Source organism: Cottoperca gobio, chromosome 13 (assembly GCF_900634415.1).
Source record: "Cottoperca gobio chromosome 13, fCotGob3.1, whole genome shotgun sequence".
NCBI classification, from domain to species: Eukaryota; Metazoa; Chordata; class Actinopteri; order Perciformes; family Bovichtidae; genus Cottoperca; species Cottoperca gobio.
The window spans coordinates 20,369,862-20,392,456 of NC_041367.1; the positions used below are offsets into that span (position 1 = coordinate 20,369,862).

At 40.9% G+C, this 22,595-nt stretch overlaps 2 protein-coding genes across 5 annotated transcripts; both read right to left on the reverse strand.

The window, feature by feature from the left end:
- Positions 1-83: 83 nt before the first annotated feature.
- ercc2 (excision repair cross-complementation group 2) lies at positions 84-9,593 on the reverse strand. Its single transcript, XM_029446101.1, has 23 exons — positions 9,446-9,593; positions 8,970-9,069; positions 8,177-8,254; positions 8,010-8,072; positions 7,699-7,812; positions 7,200-7,316; positions 6,595-6,711; positions 6,279-6,402; positions 5,743-5,839; positions 5,152-5,285; positions 4,825-4,993; positions 4,563-4,681; positions 4,312-4,381; positions 3,835-3,904; positions 3,656-3,757; positions 3,450-3,513; positions 3,143-3,264; positions 2,820-2,912; positions 2,535-2,607; positions 2,332-2,402; positions 1,798-1,941; positions 1,434-1,577; positions 84-910 (listed from the first exon to the last, which is right to left on the reverse strand). The coding sequence occupies exons 1-23, from the start codon at positions 9,448-9,450 to the stop codon at positions 818-820; spliced, it is 2,283 nt and encodes a 760-aa protein (XP_029301961.1). The 5' UTR covers positions 9,451-9,593; the 3' UTR covers positions 84-817.
- A 1,350-nt stretch (positions 9,594-10,943) lies between these two features.
- Positions 10,944-20,911, reverse strand: LOC115018176 (cdc42 effector protein 3). Of its 4 annotated transcripts, none has more exons than XM_029447037.1 (2): positions 20,685-20,911; positions 10,944-13,514 (listed from the first exon to the last, which is right to left on the reverse strand). In XM_029447037.1, the coding sequence occupies exon 2, from the start codon at positions 13,047-13,049 to the stop codon at positions 12,132-12,134; it is 918 nt and encodes a 305-aa protein (XP_029302897.1). In that variant the 5' UTR covers positions 13,050-13,514; positions 20,685-20,911; the 3' UTR covers positions 10,944-12,131. The 4 variants fall into 4 exon arrangements, with proteins under 4 accessions (XP_029302897.1, XP_029302898.1, XP_029302900.1 ...); XM_029447038.1 differs by lacking the exon at positions 20,685-20,911 and adding an exon at positions 19,755-19,887; XM_029447040.1 differs by lacking the exon at positions 20,685-20,911 and adding an exon at positions 19,776-19,880.
- Between the last annotated feature and the right edge of the window lie 1,684 nt (positions 20,912-22,595).

Genomic DNA, 22,595 nt, shown 5'->3' on the forward strand with positions numbered 1-22,595 from the left:
CTTATGAACATTTTTTTAAAGGTCTTTCCATTCTCATAACGATTAGAAAACACTTTCCTAAGAAGAAAAACACAAGTCAACTGTTAAATACAAACGTTTATATTCTGGTTGAAAAACAGATACACAAATATTCATGTTCAGTAAAAAATGTGACGTCGCAGTCGCAAAAGAAACTAAGAAGTCTTGTCTGTATGACAGACGCTGTATTGACTGCAGTTACATCCACAGATGGAACAATTCTGTAGTTAATGCAACGTGTTGACCCACTGAAGATGACCGTTAACACTGACACTGTTCAGATGTTTAACACACTCTCGTTTGAAAAGTTAAATGTGTTTTTGTTCACACTACAGTAACAGCACATTTCTCATCATAATGGAAAGAATATGCTTCTGCTAAATCCTCTGTATATCTGTGATTGATAATGTAATACTGAACACATACAGAGTATACAAAATCATAAACCGTGTGTGTGTGTGTGTGTGTGCTCTGTTTGAGGCTCAGACCTTTGACAGTCTGTGTTTAGTACTAACCACCACGAGAGCAGGGCCAACCAGCGTTAAGTATTGCTTATGGTTTGTTTATCACAGAGAAAAGCAGCGGGAAGGAATTTATTTATTTTTGTTTAGTGACCACATTTCCTGATGTTGTAAACTCTGCACATCGACCAAACATTAAACATCTGCTATTTGACCCAGTTCTATCAGATATAAAACAATAGTTTTACATCTTTGGCTTTAACAATGCCATGGTAACGGCTGCTGACCCCGTCATGGGCGTTGCCATGGTGACAACATGCAGTGTATATGGGCCACTTTCAGGTCTGTTGAGCGATCTGAGTGATTTTCTTCAGCATCTCCTCCGACTCCAGCTGCTCCAGAGTCAACAGAGACAGACCCAACTGGTCCTCCTGGAGAGATCATTAGAGAAAGGTCAGAATGAGGTGAACACGGTGAGCACAGACTGAATAATAAATATCTGTCTGACACTTTGGCCCATTGACACGGCTGATGGTCCACTGTGCAGCTGTAAGCAACTTACAATGAACTAGGATAAAGTGGGACGCTGCGACCGGACGAGTTAAAGTAGATGTTTAGATGTTAGAAATTAACTTTCTGACTCAGCTGAAGAAGCACAAAAATAAATGTTCCCCTTTCATGAAAATAAAGTACAAAGTACAGCAATGTGCATCCTCTAATGATTATATTTATAAAACAAGAACAGTGCAGGTTTCAGGTGAGGTAATGCCTGTGATAGAAATGATTACAGTACATGTACAGTATGTGCTCTCTGTAAACTTGCCGTTACTTTGGAAGTTAATACTTTTGTCTTTTTGCTTGAACATTAAGGCTGCCATTAGGAAAGTTAACCACCGAGGATAGCAGCAAAAAAGCACAGATTTTGCACTAGTGTGGTGCTTGGCAGAGTCGTACCTGTCTGAAAGGCTGAGCCATCTGCCGCAGAAAGTGCTTGGAGAGCTGCACGGCCTCGTCCACGGTGAGGTTCAGACTGCCGTCACTGATGTGCTCCTGAATCCAGCGAGGAAGCTTCCCGCGTTTGTCCGCTCGGGCATAACGCTGTGAAAGGGAGACAGTCTTCACATACCGATTGATCTTCACTCAAGTGGGAAAAAAAACAACAAACCGCTCCGGCAAAGTTACTTTAACGCAAAACTCTGAAGAATGTGAGCTGCCAGCCGTGAAGGTGAAGCACGGCGGAGCTAAGAAGCTGCGATGTGTTTACGTTGCACTAAAGCAGGAGGGAGGACAAACTGGACGGGGTAGAAATGTCACACACCTTGTCAGCAAAAATCATGAGTCCGTAGTCCGTCTTGCCTCTGATGGCTCTGCCCACACACTGGGCCGCATGACGCATGGCGTCAAACGTCAGAAAGTCATTTTCTTTGATCTGAAACTGATCCCGAAGGTACTCCAGACGAGCCTGAAACAAAATGTGAGTCTCTTCAGAACGTGACAATATTTCCTCCTCAGAGTGATGACGGTTTATAAACAATGGCTTCAGTAAAGTCAATAAAACCATTGAAATATTGTACATCATTACTGTTTCATGTGTGCACTAGCTAATACAGCAGTCCTGCAATATGAATGTATTTGTTATAATCTTTAGTTGTGTTAAAACAGTTCGAGGTAAGTGGACTGTGATGCCGTTACACTGAGATCCCTTCATTTATATAGACGGGGTGATACACGTAGTTTGAGCAAATGAGTGTGTGCTGACAACATTTATTGTATTTAAATGTGCTCTATAACTAAATAATAAAGTGAAGGAGAGGGTAAGGGTAGTGGATTTGGACACAGTGACAGTTCTGACCTTTAGGATGCGGCTCTGCGTGTAAACATAAGGCACTCCGAACATGATGACTGCCCGCCCAAAATGGTGCACTGAACAGAAAACAGAAGAAGGATCGTGGTTACGATGTTGACAGACTGAACTCAACATACTGACGTGCACTGACTTAAGGTGAAACATTGACTAAATCTTTATACTGTAGATAAACACAAAGAAGTGCAGACCGAAATCTATTCCTTCAGACACCTTTCCTCTGGCCACCGACAGCAGGATGGCTCCTCTGCCGTTCTCACATGCCTGAAGAGACGGACAGCGAAAGAAAGAAGATCAAATATTAGAGTTTGCTTTTATTCCTTTACAACAGTGCTCATGCTAAATGGACATTGTGTCGGCCGCTTGCTCTTCGGCACCTCAGCAGCTTTAAAGGTTGTTTTTTTTATCCCCCAACTACAGATGTGTGAATTATTTAATGAGAAGTATAAAAGTAAGATGACAAGTGTGTCTCTGACCTCCTGGAACTTCTCCAGGGCCATGCTCGTCTCTGCAGCATCCGGAGTCTCAATGAAGATCAGCTTGTTTCTCTGGATATTCTCCAGGATACCCTGCAAACACAAACACACGTAAACAAACTGCTTCCTCCCTCACAGAGACGCTCCTTCCTGCTTTAAGAATCAAACAGCTTAAACCTGCCGACACAAACACTATTCTGCTTCTATAATAAAATATTGTGCACATTATTATTATTATCATCATCATCATCATCATCATCATCATCATCATGGAGAAGATGAGTGTTTAAAAGAGCCAGCACAGCTTCTGTCCACACACTGACCTGTTCATACCAAGACGCCACTATGTTCTCCATGTAGACGTAGCTGGTGAAAAACGCCACGATGCCGTCGGGAACGATGGCGGACATCTCTAAAAGTAGGTTGCCATAGTTACGAATCACAGCTGGAAATAAAACAACACATATGATTATTTATTTAAACAAAGAATGATTAGTTTTGTTTTTTAGAAAGGTTTTGAAAAAATAAATCAGAAGAATTGTGCACGTAAAAACTGCATTTTCCACAAAATAAATATTTATATTTAACGGCGACATCATCATGCGATGCCTTTCAGACATTCGTACTGACCAAAGTCTTCTCTGGTCTCAAACTTTGAGCTCAGGGCCACCTGATCATTTCCCCGGCCAACAATCTTTGCAAGACAAAACAGAAGAAAACAAAAAACTTCAACAACATCAGTAATATAATTACAACTGTTGAAGTCATGTGATCATTTGGAAGCTCCGGACATGGTTGATGTGTTTTTATGAATGCGTCCGAGTGCAGTTACACACCAGAGGACAGAGGCAGGTCCGTGCCAGCGTCATGGTGAAGGATGCCATGGTAACAGGGCGGAAGTCGAGGATTCGGGGATAGATGTCGAGTGGAGAGAGAGTCTAAAGCGGTGAAACAGAAGAGTCTAAAGAGAGCAGCAAACAACTCATCAGTGCACAGAGAGTGGACACTAACGTACCCCCGAGGTGATGATGACCGACTGAAATCTTTGAAAAACAGGTTTGATGGCGATCGACGGGTCCATACAGCTGAGAGAGGAACAAAGATCATGACGGTCACATGTTAACCTGATGCTTCACGTTTATGTCACACAGATTTAGTTCTGCATCGAATCACATGTTCGATCTACTGTAACCTGTAAATCAACTTATTAGAGCTTAGATCCAAAGAAATGGCTCATAGTCGAGTCAATCGTATTCCAGATAAAGATTTAGGAATCTTTTCCTCTCGTTAAGAAGTACTGCATCTGATCAATAACAACACATTTAAGAATTATATTTTTAAAGTGGTGTTGTTCGGTAAAGGTTTCAAATGCTGATAGTATTTCAGATAATGTTCAGATGTTTCTCTAGAAGAGACTCCCCCACATCAGACACAATCATCAGTGGATTTGCTTGCGTTGATGAAGAGACAACAATGATAGATTCTCCCCCACCTGAAGTGCAGCACGGGGTTGGCGATGGTTGGAGTTCTGTCTTCAAAGGGTTCAATGATTATAGTGAAACCTTCAGGCAGAGAGAGGAAAGCAAAGTAAAGATGTGTTGAAACAAAAGCTCACTGCACTCTCCCAGTCTGTGTATACAGCAGAAGCAGTGACTGGAGAAAACCTCAACATAACAAAACATAATGAGCATCTAAATCTGTCTGCATAAGTAATATTACTGATAATAGTGTCTGTTTCCGCACCTTGGCTGTAGGTGCTGACCAGGGTAGCAAAGTTTGAGATGAGAGTAACAGCTGAGAAGTCTGCGACATCTGCGATCTCCAGAGTTCGTAGTAACGACTGTAACCGCTCTGCACAAAACCTGGACACACAGACGGGGGGAATGAGGGAACAGGAGAGTGACGAAGTGATTGAGCAACAGAGGAAGAGACAAGAAGGTGAGTGAGCACATGTTTGTCTGGAGACTTAAGTGACTTCCGTTTTAATGCTGACGCTGAGACTGACCTGAGAGGCTTGCGGTCGATGCAGACTTTGTCGAAGATGTCTTTGAGGAACTGCGGCGTGCTCTCCTGTACGACATGTTGGACCCTCAGACGGGACTTCAGATACTCCAGGAAACGTTTTAAGAAACCAACAAAGTGCTCTGCTGTGCGAATAGTACCAGGGACTGCCTCTGTGTGTGTGTGTGTGTGTGTGTGTGTGTGTGTGTGTGTGTGAGAGAGGAAAACAGCAATGTCAACTTTTTGGAGACTCAGTTTGGTGTTTTTGCCTAAACAATCTTTCTAAACTTGAAAGGATGAAGAATAAAACCACTCCTGCTGACGGCCGTACCTCGAAGGATTTCATCTGGCAACACAGGATTTGCGAGGTACACGTCCGTTTCCCTGGCAACATTGGCTTCTTTCAGCCCCTCCACCAATCGACTGTACTCCATGTTCAGTTTAGCAGCGTCCGTCTCCTTTATACTATCATATAGCAGGGGAGGCAGGGCAGAGAGAAGAATAATAATAATAATAATAAAGTGTATTTATTGACAAACAGGAAGTGGATGCACACTAAGGGTTTAGACTTTTAAACGGCAGTTAATATTCCAGAGTTCCGGCCATATACAACAACAACTATGTTTTAAATAGCCATTTCATCAGGGAGCTGGTTTGTTTATCAAATAATGCAGACACACATAATGAACTAATTAAAATGACTTTTCTACTGCTGCCCGTAGAAAAGGCTCCTGGTGCTTCAGTGTCTGAGCCAGAAAGACACATTTACAAACTGTGGTTGGACAAATCTTCACAGTAAAGACTAAAGCAAAGTACAGAATGTACTTTTTAATGCCGGTGTTAACAAAGATGCAATTAAAGGAAGTGAGATGCACTTGATGAGTTCAATGCTTCAGTACACATGCCTCGGCCAGGCTCTTACTTCTGTATGGTGCTCTGAAGAGTGTCCACATTGGTCTGGCAGCGGTCAAGCATTCGTCTGGTGATGTTCACGCTCATGGAGTCGATGCACACATTGTCTGAGGAGTAAGACAAAGAGACAGGAGACAAAGAGGCGTGGGATGAAAAGATGAGACGACGAGAAGAGAAGGGATGAAGCTCTTATCATGAGTCATCATTAACTGCCTGCCCCTGCCTAACAGACTGACATGCGGGATGGTGTCTGAAACATAGGAACATTGTGCGAGTCTGTTTTTTCTTACATGATAAACTCTATTTTTCACTTCTCTACCAAGATAGCGAGATTTTGATAATAGAAATTCTCCAAGGCCTTTTGTCCCCCATGTACCTGAACTTATTTCTGTCTTTGAGCAGCTGCAACTCTTGAATCAATAAAGGCTTATCTCATGTTGTCACAACAAATATCTTTAGTTTCCTGATTTGTCCCGGCCTCGGACAACCGTTACAGAATACATTCATTTGATTGCTATAAATCTGACTGACGGTTCATCTCCTCACCTATATTATGAGCCTCGTCAAACACCACCACAGACTTCTTGGACAGCTCTTTGGACACTAGGTCAGCTATCTTGGGGTCCAGCAGGTAGTGGTAGCTGTACACAATGATGTTGGCATGCAGGAGCTGAGAGGAAATAAAGTCCGGAGAGAGAAAACGGGACAAGTTGAGAGATACGACATCAACCTTTGTGGCACAGCTTTAAATCTTGTGACATTCTTTCAGTAAAGAGTAACGGTCAGATGAATATCTCAAGAAGGCATTTTTCACACCAGGCTACACGTTTCATGTTTGCAGAAGTCTGTAAGTGCAACGTACCGAGTAGCGGGCCAGATAATAAGGACACCAGCCTTTCCTCTTCCCAAAGTCCTTCAGGTCGTCCAGGTTGTAGACGCCAGCAGGGAGAGGCACCTGTCGGCCGACTGCATCAAACTCCTACAGACACAAACCAGAACGCCAGGAGACGTCGTAACAAGAGCAGCGGACAGATACGTGCATGCAAGGGGGCAAGCAGGATCAATCACATTAACTGTGGTCGACTACAGGACCCTGAATGTATCCAACATGTACTCTGCACCTGATGGAGGTTTTATTCTGAAAAGAAGATAGATAATTGATTTAATTACAAAAAAACTTTTGCTAACACTTTATGATACAGCCTGCGATTTACAGTGTAATTTGGTTTTATGAATCAGGTTGTAAGAAAGATATTGACCCGTTCCTAGTGGTATTAAAGGGAAAGCTGTCTGAGTGACGAATGGGGACCTTTACACATAACCTTGTTAGGTATCATCAGTTATAATATGTGATGGGCTGCTGTCATGTATCATTTTTGTACACAAACTTTCCCTCAAACTGCCTCGTCTGCCTTCACTTTAGTTGAGAAACACGAGTCTGATCTGGGTGAACAGGTAACTTCTTACCTCATAGAAGCTGCACACTGGCAGGTCGGGGTCGCTGTGACGTTGTGCACGAATGTACGACGCCGTCAGAGTGTGGCACTTCCCATCAACCTCCTTACCGAAGCGCAGAGCGCTCACCTGGATAGAAACCGACGAAGCATTTATTTATTTAGAACCGGGGTTAAATAAAAATAAAAAGGAGACCCAGTTACTAAAGTTTCTTCCCAGGTCTGAACCTCATAAATTGTGTCCTGTAGCAAACCCTTACGTTACCCTTACTTGCATTTCCATATAATTTCAACAATATCTATGATACTTTTAACATTTAACACTTGTTAACATAGCAAATCAGTCTGAGCACAATAACAAGTAAAGTAAATCACAGTTCAAGTAAAAGAAAACAAGACAGAATGCAAACAGAGATCTAAACTTTTCTTTCTACTTATTTCCTAGAGAGAGCAACGGGCCCGTCGCTGCCCTGCTACTCGTCTGACTTGTCCTGTGCAGCAGCTGTTCGTACCTCGGGGTGGATGCAGAGGTTTTTTCTGGAGGAAAGGGCCAGAGCCAGGAAGTTGTTGCTCTCTCCAGTTTGCTTGGAATAAAACTCCATCAACTTCCTCAGCTCCTCCACGACCTGATCAGACAGCGGATCAAATATACGATAAGATCTGATGATTTTTAAAGCACCATCTCAAAACTGTTTTTCTTATCTGTTTTGTTCTATTTTTAAGAATTCTGAGCAGTATAAGCTAGACAGGATACATTGTTGCTAGGATTGAACCTTTATGTGTCCTCTAATGACACTTTTCATTTCATTTGACATTGACTCACCTTCTCAATCTCGGGAACTGTTCTTGAGCAGTATATTAGCTTGGTCACTTCCAAAGGAAATGCCTGAGAGAGAGAGAACCGGACATGTTAAGGTGTTCAGGTTGCACTGGCTGGTGGGAAGCCACAGAGGAGCACAAGAAGTTACATGAGCACACAGCTAAACTCACCTTTTGGTAGGCAACAATGAGAGACAGCAGAGAGATGGTCTTCCCTGTTCCTGATGGCATCTCCAGGACTCCATGACCCTGAACATAAACATGGGATGACAACCACACACATACAAATAATACTGTGTAGCTGTCCTCCACTTGATGCAGTAGGAAACCAAAACTGACCTTTTAAACTTTGTTTTTTATTCTACAGTAAATGTTCCTGTCAGGGTTTATTATATGTGATGTTTCTGGATTCATATTACTGCCGCATTAATGTGTGTGTTGCATGTTGCTGCTGCATCAGAAAAACAGTCTGTTTTCAGCTCTGTGATGATGCATTTTACAGCTGATCCAGGAGACTTTTTAAATAGTTAATTAAGCTTAAGAAGTAGGAGAGACACAAAGCAACACTTCATCCTTCAGTTTAACAGAAACATCTGGAGAAAAGTAGTAAAAAGTACAATATTTGTTTCCTTTGTAGTGACTAGAAGTATAAAGCTACACACAATGTAAAGACTCAAGTTTTGTACAGGTACCTTGAATTTGTACTTATGTACAGTACTTGAGTAAATTAGTTACTTTCCACCACTGTGACACAATACAACGTGTTACTATTTCCTTCTGTAACTACAATATATTTTAAGACTAAATCTGTATTGATATGTACATGCCATCATTCTTAAGTTTGACAATTAATTGTGTTTTGTCATGCGAGTTTGTATAATGGAGTCGCCTGTCCAGCAGCACTGTTTTCCAACTGAATTTACTGTATATGTATCCTGTAGAATAATACATAAACACCACCCACCTTGGCATCCAGAGTCCTCTTCAGCTCCAGCATGTAGGAGTACTGCTCAGGATATATGTAGTCATATGGAAAATACACCAACAGACCATCGATGTTGAGCCTGGAATACAACAATAATAACTGACTTCTCACATGAATGAGAACAGAGAGACAGTCTGCACCTTTGAATCTGTGTGTGTAAAGCTTATAGTGTAGTATTGCAGCTACATAGTTAACTAGACATGTGTATGAAGCTAAGCTAACGTGGAAGCGAGCTCAATAACTCAAAGCTAACAACACAAACACACCAGGCTGACTTTTAAAGGACACCGTAAATAAACTGCAGCTGTCAGTGTCATGCTTAATGTTACCGTAGCTAAATCATGCAAGCTAATTCAGTCATGTATTGTTGTACTTGATGCAATCAAGCTAGTACCAACAATCCGTATTGTCTACAAGGATCGTTGTTTTTTTACTTTTCTGTTAGAAACACTCACTTCATTTTTGCAAAACGTGTAGCAGCCTCTCCTCTTCTTTGTCAGTTACTTTTGCTGTTTTGAGATAGTCATTTATAACGTTGGTGTTGCTGCAGTGATGGCAGTGGCGAAACAGACCGGAAGACTACTCTTCTTCTTCTTCTTCTTCTTCTTCTTCTTCTTCTTCTGTGATTCTTGGCAGTTATAACTACGTTAAACCTAAACGCTCACGTGCACAATACGGCCATCCACTGGTTGGGGAATTAATTACATGTATACATATGTATATAAAATAGTATATATATATATATATATATATATATATATATATATATATATATATATATATATGTATATATATATATATATATATATATATATATATATATATATATATATAAATAATATATATATATAAATATATATACTATATATTTTACAAGAGATTTATATTATAAAGATGTACTTCCCTCTACAATGGGGAACTGCAGCATTTTCAATTCTGCGTCATTGTAGATATTAAAGCATATTAAGCATTTTCGGTGATAAAATAAAATAAAGGGACAAACTGAAGCAATAAGAAAGGAATTTGAGATTAAAACGAGACAATCATTTTATTTTGTTCACACACATTGAGAACCTACAACACCACATAATTCAGTTGGAATAATGTACACATTGTTTTTAGAATATATAATGTACACCAATTTACAGTCTGCAATTTATTGATGTTTTTGTACTGCCCCCCAGCGGCCACACTGAGAAACTACACCTGCATTCCAATAACAGCAAGGCAGACGACATGATCAGGCATCCTCTCTAAGAAACGTTAAAGCAGATATGTAGTGTAATACATTTGATACATTTTTAAAGAAAGTGGCTAAATCTAGTGTTAATACCTCAGCTCTGAGGGGTGAATCCGATGCTAAACACTTTGAAATTATGTTTTAAAAAGGGTTCAGTTCTTCGAAGTGTTACGGTGTGTTTACTTGCACCTTTCATCACATCCTGTGCACCTGCAAACAAAGCCGTTGCGCATTTACAAAATAATAGTTCCTATGACCACCTCAAAAATAATTTACCAACCTAAAGTGAAGTACTCAGAAATAAATAATAATAAAATGTAAAATACTCTACCAAGTACCAAGTAAAAGTACTCATTATGTTGAATGACAAATGATTGATGCACTAATGTGTTCATTACTTTAATGTTGCAGCTGGTAAATGTGGAGCTCATTTTAATTACTTTATACAAAGTAACTAAAGCTGTCAGACAAATGTAGTGAAGTAGAAGGACAATATTTGCCTCTGAGATGCAGTGGAATAGAAGTATAAAGTAGCATAAAGTGGAAATATTCATGTTAAGTCCAAGTAATTACAGTAATTAGTTACATTCCACCACTGCACTTAACAAATACATTATAAAAGGAGGGGTAGCCACTGAAAATAATTATCAATTATTATCAAGCACAATTGTGTCTGTGTTTATGTGTGTGAAGAATTGTCCATGAATCCTGAGTTTTCTTTATAGGAACGATTTATTCTTACATTTACAGTGATATATATATACAGCATAAATGACATTTGAATAATAGGTTACTGTGATAATGCAGACAGTGAATGTTAGAGAGGCCGACAGTGAGCCACAACATGGAAGAAGAGTGTAAAAAGACCAATATTTAAAAATGATCTACAAAGCAGCAGCACACTTCTTGCACTTAAAAGCATTTTATTAGCTACAAGAATGAGATTCTTCAGTTTCCCTCGATCAAAAGAAAAAAGGAAATGTTGGCGCTGCCGCTCTCATATGTAACACTAGAGACCTACATCTTCCTCTTTTACAGAAGCAGAATACAATCTGAAGTCTTCATCGGGCATTGAAGCATTACAGTAAACCAGTGAAGATGTTAATATTCCTTCTTCTGAAACACTTCAGGCAGCCAAGATGAATTAGGACAGTATAAAACTATTTGTGTTTGCAGTTCAGTATGTCTGGGAATGTGTCATTTGACCATCTGAAGTTGTAAGACATTTTTAATAAGTTGTATTTATTAGTAGCTGCAGTTAGTTGTACTGTAAGTTTGTCATCTTACAGTTTAAGTGTTTATGAGGTTCAGCTTTGAGAAAGGCTCCTGAGGACCAGCCTGGTGCCTTGTGTCTGTTGTCCTGTCGGGCAGCAACGTCCCAACACGTGTGTCCACCTGCGTCTCACCTTCTTCAAAGGTGACATATTATACTCATTTTCATGTTCATACTTTTTTGGGTCTCTCCTAGAACATGTTTACATGCTTTAATGTTAAAAAAACACATTACTTTTCACAACCTGTCTGAATATACCTGTATTCACCCTCCGTCTGAAACACTCTGTTTCAGCGCCTGTCTCTTTAAGCCCCTCAGTGAACCTGCATGTGACACAGGAAGGGGATCCAAATCTGAATGTTTTCTGAGAGACTGGGTTGTCTCATTTCACAGTTTGTGGGTTGGTAAGCACCACAGATACCCAAATGTATGAGCACAAGCGCTGAAAAAGTGAGTTTTTCATAATATGTCCCCTTTAAATCTTTCAATGAGCTTTCACTCAGCAGTCAAGTCTTCTTGAAAAATACATTTCTGTCTCCCTCCATTGCTCCATTCTTTCTCCTCCTTTAGTGTCTGAACAAAGTCTATTTAACCATGTATAAAAAATATCTGTACTTCACATTAGTCTTCACAGCTCACAGCGGTTGTCCTCAGTCTTGTAGCGGTCCATGATACTCAGGACGTCCTCCATGATAGACGGGCCCAGATCCAGATCTAACCCCATTAAAGAGTCTGACCGCGACACCCCGGATGAGACTGTGAGCCTGGCCGGGTGGAAGGCCGTGCAGGGAGAGTCACTGCGTTCACTCCTCAGATCCTCGTTGCTCAGGCCGGCATCAGAGTCCAGGCTGATGCCCCGGCGACTGTCCAGGGGCCCACAGGTTTCTGACATGGAGTCCTCAGAGGAGGCCTCCGAGAAGGAGCCGGAGGAGGGGACGAGCCTGCGGATGGCGGGGGAGAGCGAGATGTCACGGCAGGGCTCTGACGCCAATCGTCCCACCAAACCGTTCTGAAAGAGCCGGCTGTGGCTGTCTGTGTGACTGTAGCCGTTGGCTTCTTTGTGGCTCGTGTCTGCGGGCTGCTGATGGTGGTGGAAGCGGTTTTGCTGAGAAGGCAGAGAAGGAGGGGAGGGGTCGTCCAGGTGGAGGCGTGGGGGTTTTGGTGGAGCCTGCTCGTGGGCGATGAACACGGGCATGGAGATGGTGGTCTTCAGCAGGCCGGTGGAGGAGTGCTGATAGTGGTAACCATTGTAGGCGTAGTTGTGCGAGTCCTGTCTCGCGTTGAAGCCGTCATCCAGCCGTCTCTCCACGCTGTGCGAGCGTCCATCCTGCATCCGACTCTGGGTCGGCAGCATGTTCATCTTACCCTGCAGGAAACCCACGTCTCCAAACATGTCGCCCTCCCCTTCGGGCCCCACGTGGGCGCTGTGACGCACGTCGCCCAGCGGGGGGCTGATCATATCACCGGAGAGGACATCACGAAGCCTCAGCCTCTTTCCTTTCTTGGGAGTTGTAGTTTTTAAGTACATTGGTGTCTTTGCCGGCATTTTGCTTCTGACACGTTGACGTGAGAAGAGAAAAGGGGAGGTCCCTGCACCTCTATATGTTTGGGTCGCAGACAGTTTCTCAGGGTGATTAAAACGTTCCCCTCCCAACTGAGAGATCCAGTCTGTGCTGCTTTTTCAAATAAGTATAGAAATATTTAGGTCGGTCAGTGTAGCGATAGCAACCCCGGGGGCTGTGCCTCACGCTGTCATGTGACTCCGGGGGGGAGAGAAGGAGGAAGAAGGCCTTGACCTCAGATCAGCTCCCTGTGTCTTTCTCTCATACACAGAAAAGCCATATCCAAACAAACAGCGGGTCCTCTTCCCTTCCAAACACACACACACACTCTGGTCTCTATCCCTCCTCAGACAAAAGGGATGAAGGATACGATCCTCGCAGTCTGCTGTCGGGTCGGTCTTCTGAGTTCTTCAGAAACTTTAGGAATGTGACATCAAGATGCGGGAGATCTGTGAGGAGAAACGAGAGAAAAGACGTCAGAAAGAAATGAAGAGAGAGGGAGGAAGGCAAAGGAGAGATAGATGGGGTGAAGGGGAAGGGAGGGGGCAGGAGCCGGGGGAGAGGAGGAATGAAGGCGGGAGGAAATTTACAACCTTCTTTTCAATGAGGACATACGATGGAAAACACTCAGAGAATCCTGAGTGTTTGCTAAGAGGGGTGTGACTGCCCCAAAGTGTGTGACTTGAGGTCTTGAGGCTGCTCTTACAGTGAGTCAGTCCATGCAGAAGATTGGTCACGCATTCCCAGAGGACCCCTCAGCTACGTTAGTGGAAATGCAAATGACTGCATTAACTTGTTGGTTTTAAAAGCTTTTGGCCTCTGCAACAACTCGCCTGTTATCAGTGAAACGTCTTAAAGTCTCTTTCCTGAGAAACGCTGGGAATTATGGGATGCAGTCTGTCAGGTCTCGCCCGGGGGCTCTGTGATCTTGTGATCCTTTCACCACCCGAAATATTCCTTTGGTGTTTAACCCTTTAAACATAAAGAAGTGTTTCATGTGCAGAGTTCAGAGGTTTTGTCACAAAAGTTGAGGAATGCAGCGCTGGCCTTCACAAAAAGACGGCTACACTTTGGGTGAGGAGGGAAAACAGACATTTAGTTGCGTTGACTATTTCATGTGAAGTTCTCAAACCCATTTTATTTGGATTTAACTTATAATTGTTACAACTGTTTACGTTTGTGTTGTATCCGTATGTTTCTGTACACCTCTTCTTTTTTTTTTAAAGAGAAAGAAAGTACAGTCCCTTTCTTTTTGTAGCCCGAGGAGGATTTCTTCTTGAACAATGTTTATAAACTTAATAAATCAAGTTTCTATAAACTTGATTTAGACTATAAAACTGTTATTGAATCATAGTTTTTTATTCTTCTATAACTTGCAGGTCTTGTAGCTTGAATGACGTGTGAATGCTGTGAAGATGTGTCTTCGATGGACGCTCAACATTGTATAAATATAAGCGAAATAGAGCTTTACAAATCAGAGTGTTATGATGTTTATCTTGTGACCGGCCGACTTTGGGTTCACAGGCGCTCTTCGTGTTTACTGAAGAGAAGCACAGGAATGTGTGGACTGCTCTGTGGATAACGGCGTGGATCCTGGATGTCTGTCTGTCTCCGGGAGTCGGTTTTATCTCAAGAAAAGTCAATAATTGAATAATAACTTTTTAATAATTATATGGCTTCGACCACTATTTCTCAGCCAGAAGCAGCGTTTTCAACCGACAGCTACAAAATAATCTTGTCTCCATCGCGCCATCATCACAGTGGTCCTGTGAACGTTCACACGGGGCTCACATTCAGGTTACTGTGAGCGTCCCACAGACAGACCAGAGCGGTATTCAGATATTTTACTTAACTGAAATTAGCAATACAAGTGTAGAAATACTCAGTTACAAGTAAAAGTTATGAATTTAGTTAATACTTAATAAAAGTATTATCATCAAAGTACTCATTATGCAAAATGTCTGATTTCAGAATGCTGTTTACTATAATATTTAAATATTAATGTGTTCATCACTTTAAAGTTGCAGCTGGTAAAGGTGGGGCTCATTTTAATTATATATATATTATATTCTGTAATAATGCATCATCATTTACTTATTATTTATATTTAGTATTCTTATTCTGAATCTGCAAAGTAACGACTGTTCTCAAACAAATGTAATGGAGTAAAAAGTGCAATTCTTGCCTCCAAAATGTGGTGAAGTAGAAGTAGAAAGTAGAAACTAGAAATGCTCAAGTACGTACCTCAAAATTGTACTTAAGTACAAGCACGTGAGTAAATATACTACATTATCTTTGCGGATGAAGTACAAGAGAATAAAGTCTGAGATCAGTGAGATTGAATCTAAATGCTCACAGACATAAGAATGTTAATTTAATCGCAGCTTTCAATCGGTCCAGCTCATCTGAAAACATAAATCAACTGTAACACACTCACAGAAAGATTTAACTGTTTCCTGTAGCTTCTTCACAGGAACCTCTTTGGAAGTCAAACACAGCACAAAGTGTCAGACACAAAGCTGACGTAATATAAGTTCAGGCCAGCTGTTCACGTTGCAAAGCTTTGGCTGGAACTGTGACTAATTGAGTATTAGTCTAATTTGCAGGGAACAAAGCCAAACTGTTACATGATGAAAAGACCAGAAAACTCATGACTGGAATAATCCTGTTCGTACACGGCAGAAATGATTGCATCACAGCAGACGATCCTGTTATCAACACGTCCATTCATTATTATACGGAAACAATCAGGAGGGGAATGTTGTTATTTCTGGTGTTTGCATTCATGTTTGTCGTTCACCGAAAACTGTGCAGAAGAAAGACAAACACAGACGTGATGACCATAATGTTCACATTTCAGGTGCCTTTGATCCTTTTAATCAAACGGACTTCATATTGGCCACTAAAGGGGAAAAGTCATTTCTATATGAGCAACAATAGTAGCAAGTACAAAATACACAAAAGGTCAAAAGACTTTGACATTATTTCTAGTTTAAAACTGAACTACATCTGGATGAAAAGACAACGTTTCTTAGAGGTTACATCGAAACCTTGTTTCAGCTGCATTTATTATCTTCCAAAGTTCGGTTAAGACCTGCTTACATTGGCATCTATTCATTTAAGTATTCTTGAAGTAACTGTTAAATGTAACCAGAGGATTGTCGATGACAGACATGAAGTTCAGGGTGTTCAGCAGTTTGATGGAGGAGGCTCCAGTGAAGGGAGTGAAGCATCAGATCAGCTGCAACATCACAACAACTGTTGGATAGATTGCCTTGAGATTGAGTGGAGACATTCACGGTTCACAGTGGACGCTTCTCCTACTCACTTTGTGTCCCTCTAACTTCTCCTCTATCGCCACCATCTAGTCAACAATTCATTTTGTCTAATATTTGGTTTAAGACCAAATACCTGCGAAACATAAAGGTGACCTCCCCATCACCCTCAGCTGTACTTTGTGTTTAGTATTTACTAAATGTTCTTACACGCTTAACTGTAGGTCAACACTATAACTGTTTAGCGTCAGCATTTTAGCATCGTCACTATCAGTAAATTAGCATGCTGGTGTTAGCATTTAGCTCAAAGCATCACTAGCTTGTCTGTAGACACGTTAGCATTTTCTTATTCATATAGAAAAGTAGAAAAACAAAGATGGCCGAGATGAACCACTGTAACGGTTCTCTATACCTATGGGTACTTAATCTACAAAACAAAGCAGCATATGATCATATGCTTCAGATGTGAATTCTTAATCTGCAAAGTCACCAGTAACTAATTGTCAGATAAATAAAAGAGTAAAAAGTACAATGTGACTTTCTCACATGGCTGAGTTTAGGTAAAAAGTAGAAAATGTTTAGGTTTGGTGAAGAGTAGAGACGCGTGGGTTTAATGGAGATAAGCTGAAGGTAAGAACGTGGGTGTGACTTCCTTCTTCGCTTGTGTCTGGTGGGATCTATTAAAAAACTAAGTCACGTCTCTGGAGCTCACAGAAGATCACAGATTGTCAATTAAAAACTGTGCCGGAGTATCTGAGGGCAGATTAACTTTAAAATAAAAACCTTTAGAACTCAAAACACACATACTCGCCTCTCTCCCCTTCCAACACCATGATCCAAAGACATCCATCAACAAAGGAAAACAGAGTCTGTGCAACATCTGACCACAGATATATTAGAGAGGAGATCTTACAGTCTAATTCATTAACTTGTCCACCCCTTATTTTAAAATCAAAATGTATGCCACACAAATCAAAGAAAAGAAGTGGAACAAATGAATCAAACAACTGTGTTAACAAACTATTACGTCTAATAAAAGGGAGGACGTGCACTGTGGGCTCCGTTAAAGCTCACAACAACCACCAGGCGTGACACAAGAATCGCCACAAAACATGCAAATACACATAAAAATAACACGAGTGCAGAAGTGAACCAGTCAGAGCTGGCTCACCAGGGTGGAGCAAGTCCTGCTGAACTGTTGAAGTTACAGTTTCTGTTGTAGTTTGACGATGTTTCCAAGAGATAAAGTGCTGTGTTTGACTCAGAGGGGTGATGGGATGTGGGCGACGTACCCTTCAGCCGTACCTCAGAATAGTTCACCCGAATAAGGAAAATTGAGTCATAAATCTGTCTGTTGAAGTCGGAACAACAAAGCTCATATCTCCTTCCTCTTGAAACTATTAAGGAGACAATTAAATACAGTATGAAACTCACATCACATTATTGAGAAGCCAAAGATCTGGAAATGGTATTTTTCCTGCAGCCATTGATTAAACAATATTCAGCAGGAACACAGATCATCTGAGTTGTGGGTCCCATTTAGTTTGTATTGTACAAACTAGAGCTGAATCAATAAGTCTGTTCATCCATTTGTTGCTTGACAGAAAAATAATCAACTATTTTGATGAATTAATCATTTCAATCATTTTTCAAGCAAACATTGTGAAAATATTTGAAACATTCCCAAATATCAGCTTCTCAAATGTCTCTTTCTTTTTTTATAAATCACTCAATCTGAATATCTATAAAAAAAAAAGACATTTAAAAGACCTCACCTTGAGAAGTTGCCGTGAACTTTTCACAAATATTTTTTTATTTTATAGAGAAAATTATTAATTGAAATATTAGTCGTAATAATAATTGAAAATAACGAGGATCTTAAACGATAATTGTACATACTATGATGAAAAATTGGATTGTAATTTATTTTTGTCTCAAAAGCCTGGAGAAGGCGACAAAATACTTCATTTGTATTTATTCAAGTTTTTTCAGTATTATATCGAAAACATTTGAGAAAGTGATTTATGAATTTTGCCGTAGACAATGAAGGTCTTAAACTATGTAGCATGTCAAAATGTTAACGCAGCACATCTGGCTAATATGAATTTATGGTGTCTTGTGACACAATAGTATAAAGGGAAGTTTGGGATTCCCTACTGGAGCAGCTGCCCCCGCAACTCGACCCCAGATAAGCGGTAGAAGATGGTAATATATGTAATATATATATAATGTTTGTTTGGTAGAAGACTGAAATGGAGCTGCAGAGATGTAAACAGCTCAGTGTGAGTGACAAGGACACACACACACACACACACACACACACACACACACACACACACACACACACACACACACACACACACACACACACACACACACACACACACACACACACACACACACACACACACACACACACACACACACACACACACACACACACACACTTTCCAGCCTCAATGAAGCATGAGTTGTTTGTTTGTACAGTTCAGCCATTAAGGTTCAGGTCTAATCTGTCTGTCTACACGCACGCACACACACACGTCTGTACTATAATCTGTATTTTATTCCCTTTAGCCCCACCCTTAACATTAACCCAAAGCTAATTGACCTTAACCCTAACACCAAGTGTAGCCTCATATTGCCTTAGAAGAAGTGAGGATGACAACATCTTGTTCCTTTAGGTGAACAAGTTTTAAATAGCCATAAAGGAGAAAACAGTCCAGAGAGCTAGTTTATGTTCTCTTTCCTCTATGCTTCACCTTTTTTCTGGGACGCTTCTGATGATGCAATGCACCACAGAGGAGGCTGATCTGACATCTGTTTCTGCTCTTAGGCTCCATTTGCTGCCTACATGTGTCCGCTACAGGACAGCCAGCCAGTGAGCCATACTAGTGAGCCCTGTCATCTTCTAGGACAAACGCATACAAGCGAGGCGAGCAGGCGCTCCTTTCATTGTTGTTATCCTCCGCAGGCTCTTGCGTCATGCGTAATTGCGCACAGCAGGCCATTGTTGACAAAAAGCCTTTTGCTTGTTTGCTAATCCGTTTGTTTTGTTTTTTACCATAAAAGTAAAGCTGATATCGTCTGTCATCTCGTTGATCCACAGCGAGGTTCCACTCTATAGGATTACGTGTGTCTGTGAGTTAAGGCTCATTTGTGTAGCTCAACACTGTTAACTATCAGGAAGACTACGCATAACTTCATATTCATCTAAAACACTGGTGAGGCAATGTACTCAGTGAGTCATCTGAAACTGTGATTTCTCACAGGGCGTTGAATAAAATGGGTAACATGTGAAGAGGTTTTAGATAACCTGTCTCTGTCTCTCTGTCCCCACATTAGAACAAAATAAAAAGTATGATTGGATTAGAGATAAAACATAGTGAGATTAAGAAATAAACTCCAGCTCACTCATCTCTCTCTTCCCCTCACTTATGTAACTGCAGCCTGTGACATCATCCCTACGGTCCTCCTGAAGACTCCTTCACCGGTTGACTGATTGGTACAAGTGGAACAAATCTGTCTCGTTCTGGTGCATCCAGACACAGACATAGCACAGCTATGTCCAATCAGCCTAATACAAATGAATGCTTCTGATTGGCTGGGATGAATTTGACCCTCACAAACCTCTGTTCACCCTTCATATAGCTTGATTAGGAGGTGTGTGATAGCTGTTCTACAATGAGATCCAAATGTCCAAGTGTGCAGCTCGAGCACTTACATTGTGTCAGATCACAGCGGGAGTCTGGCTGCCTGCCAGCTGCTGTGACCTGCTCCTGTATTTAGCACCAGTGAGGAGTTTATTCCTGGAACACTGCAGGTAGTCTGAGTCACTGGGTGCGCTTTAAAATTGTGTAATATTTCCCTCCATCACTGATTTCCTTTTTGGTGAATGTCCCACAGGACAGCTCTGACTGCTTCTGAAACACTTAATCTTCTTATAAATGAGATAATCGTAACCTGGATTGGGTGAGCGTGTACATTATAGGCTGAACTGATGGCTGAAACAAATATACATTCTCATACGTAGAGCAACTAAACTTATATCGTAATCACGTCTGTCTGAAAAGTGTATTTGCCTAAAGTCAAGCAAAGTGAGCAGATTTAGATTTTTCTCTCCACACGTTGAAACCAAAGGGAGTGTCACGTGCAGTGAAGCCGAGTCTATTATGTTAACAAATAAAATGTTACACTAGTCAGTTTTTTCTCTTTTTGTTATTCACATAATAGAAAACAGTAGGTCTATTCAACAGGTAGGCAACGGCTACCGACCGGCCTGTCACCACGTCTAAACCCATGAAAAAAGTACCTAAAAACCCCCCAAAATAAACAGATATTTACCTTCGGAGGGGACCGTCGCTCCGTCTCTCTTGTGGGAATAAAATCACTGGAGTTTAGTCGTACAATCCACCGACACAGACCTCAGCTTCAGGGCAGGTAAACCTCTTACTGACGGGGTATTAGAGTCTCTGGAGCGCTCTGGACGGAGAAAGTTAAAAAGGGGATCCGCTTCTCACACACAAGGAGCGCCGCCAAACAGATGGAATGAGCACAGACAACGTCCGGTTTAGAGTTTCAAAATAAGATCTTTGCCTGTGAACACAAGCTGTAGCTTGTTATGAGTCCTCGGTCATCTAACACCAGCATACAATGTAGACTACCAAATTGGAAATAAAGAACACACCTAATTTCACTGGTGTCTAAAATGCGGTGGTGAAAGAAGTACTCAGATAATTTACTTTAGTAGAAGTACTAATACAACAGTGTAGAAATAGCCCTGAGTTCTTGAGTTCATGCCTAAATAGCCTACTTGTAGGCCCTACAATATAATATGTTAATAGCATAACACTTTAGGCTACTTTAAGATTAAAAGAGTACTCATAATGTAGAATGGCTCGGGAGTATAATTATATAATATTAGATTATTCTGTTTTTATCACTAACAAATACATGTAAGAGCATTTTAATGTTGTTGTTCGTCAATGTGCAGACAATTTGAATACGTTGTACTACTGACTAGATTTGTATTCCAGTAAAGTAGCCTACTGCATCAAATCGTATAAACATGGCTTTATTTTTCATTATTTCCCTCTGAGATGTAGGCTAGTGGAGTAAAAGTATAAGGTAGCAGAGAAAGGAAATCTACAAGTAAAAGTAGCCTACAAGTATGTCAAAACTTTACTCATGTACAATCATTTAATCAAAGTACTTAGTTACATATAATCACTGCTTAAATTGGGGGGAAAGCACATGTAAGATTTTTCAAATAATATATAAACAAGACGTGCATTGTTTTATTTTGAAATATAGATATTCTTTGTTTCTTGCTTCCTGTATCACCTTGGCAGACGCGAGCTGATTTGACACGGTAGAGCTCATGATAAATAATCCATTAGATGGGTGTTTAAATCAACGTGTGATAATTAAACCATCAGAACAGCTCTTTTTTGGCAAGATCAGAAGGGATAACACAATGTTATTGATCAAGAGAAGTAAAACTGCTGAAAAACTGTGGTGATGGAGTAACTCTTTGATCAAGAGGTGTGAAGCCATCAACAGGTGAGAAATAATATCAGGATGCAGCCTCTCTGGGGCTGCTGAAATCAGTCCCATGAAGTTCTTCTCAGAAGCCTATGATTCATTCACTACAGAGAACCTCTTTATGTTTAGGTTTCAGTCACGTCTATGGCTGACAAAACACAACCACATTACTTGTTTTTTGAACTTGTTATATAATGCCCAACGCTGCTGCTGCTGCTGCATTACCTTTTTTGTCTCTGCTTTGCAAGTGAAACTGATAAACCATAGTTTTCTGACCACCTGTCTACTTCATCCAGCCAATTTGAGAGCTTTGTTTTACTGTTTTGCTGTGACAGATGGAGATGATGAAGACTCTGTTCTTTAATTTGATGAGCAGCAGGCGGACAGTAACCACAGTCCAACAGCCAAACCAGTGTAGACTTATTTAAAAAACAGGAACATTCGCAGGTCTCTCAGCAGGCTTTGGTCATTGTTCAGACAGAGAACCATTTGTTAAAAAAATCATCTCAAGTGCATGCAGTGGACTTTTAGTCAGTTGAATAATTGTTAGTTTACATTGGAAAAGTCAGCTTTACAATCTGCATCTCGCAGCTTTGCAGGACAAGAGTTATTTTAACGCTTTGTAGAGCTGCACTAGTTTATGGGCCTTAAACAAAAACTGCAACAGAGCAGAGCGTCACCAACAAACTTTCTTTATTGGCTTGCTTACAT

Coding starts and splice junctions, on each gene's coding strand:
- ercc2 (XM_029446101.1), bottom strand. Junction 3,265..3,449: donor TGAGACCAGAGAAGACTTTG/GTCAGTACGAAT, acceptor TTTTATTTCCAG/CTGTGATTCGTAACTATGGC. Junction 1,942..2,331: donor CGCAGAGCCGCATCCTAAAG/GTCAGAACTGTC, acceptor ATTTTGTTTCAG/GCTCGTCTGGAGTACCTTCG.
- LOC115018176 (XM_029447037.1), bottom strand. CDS start 13,049: ATGCCGGCAAAGACACCAATGTACTTAAAAACTACAACTCCCAAGAAA.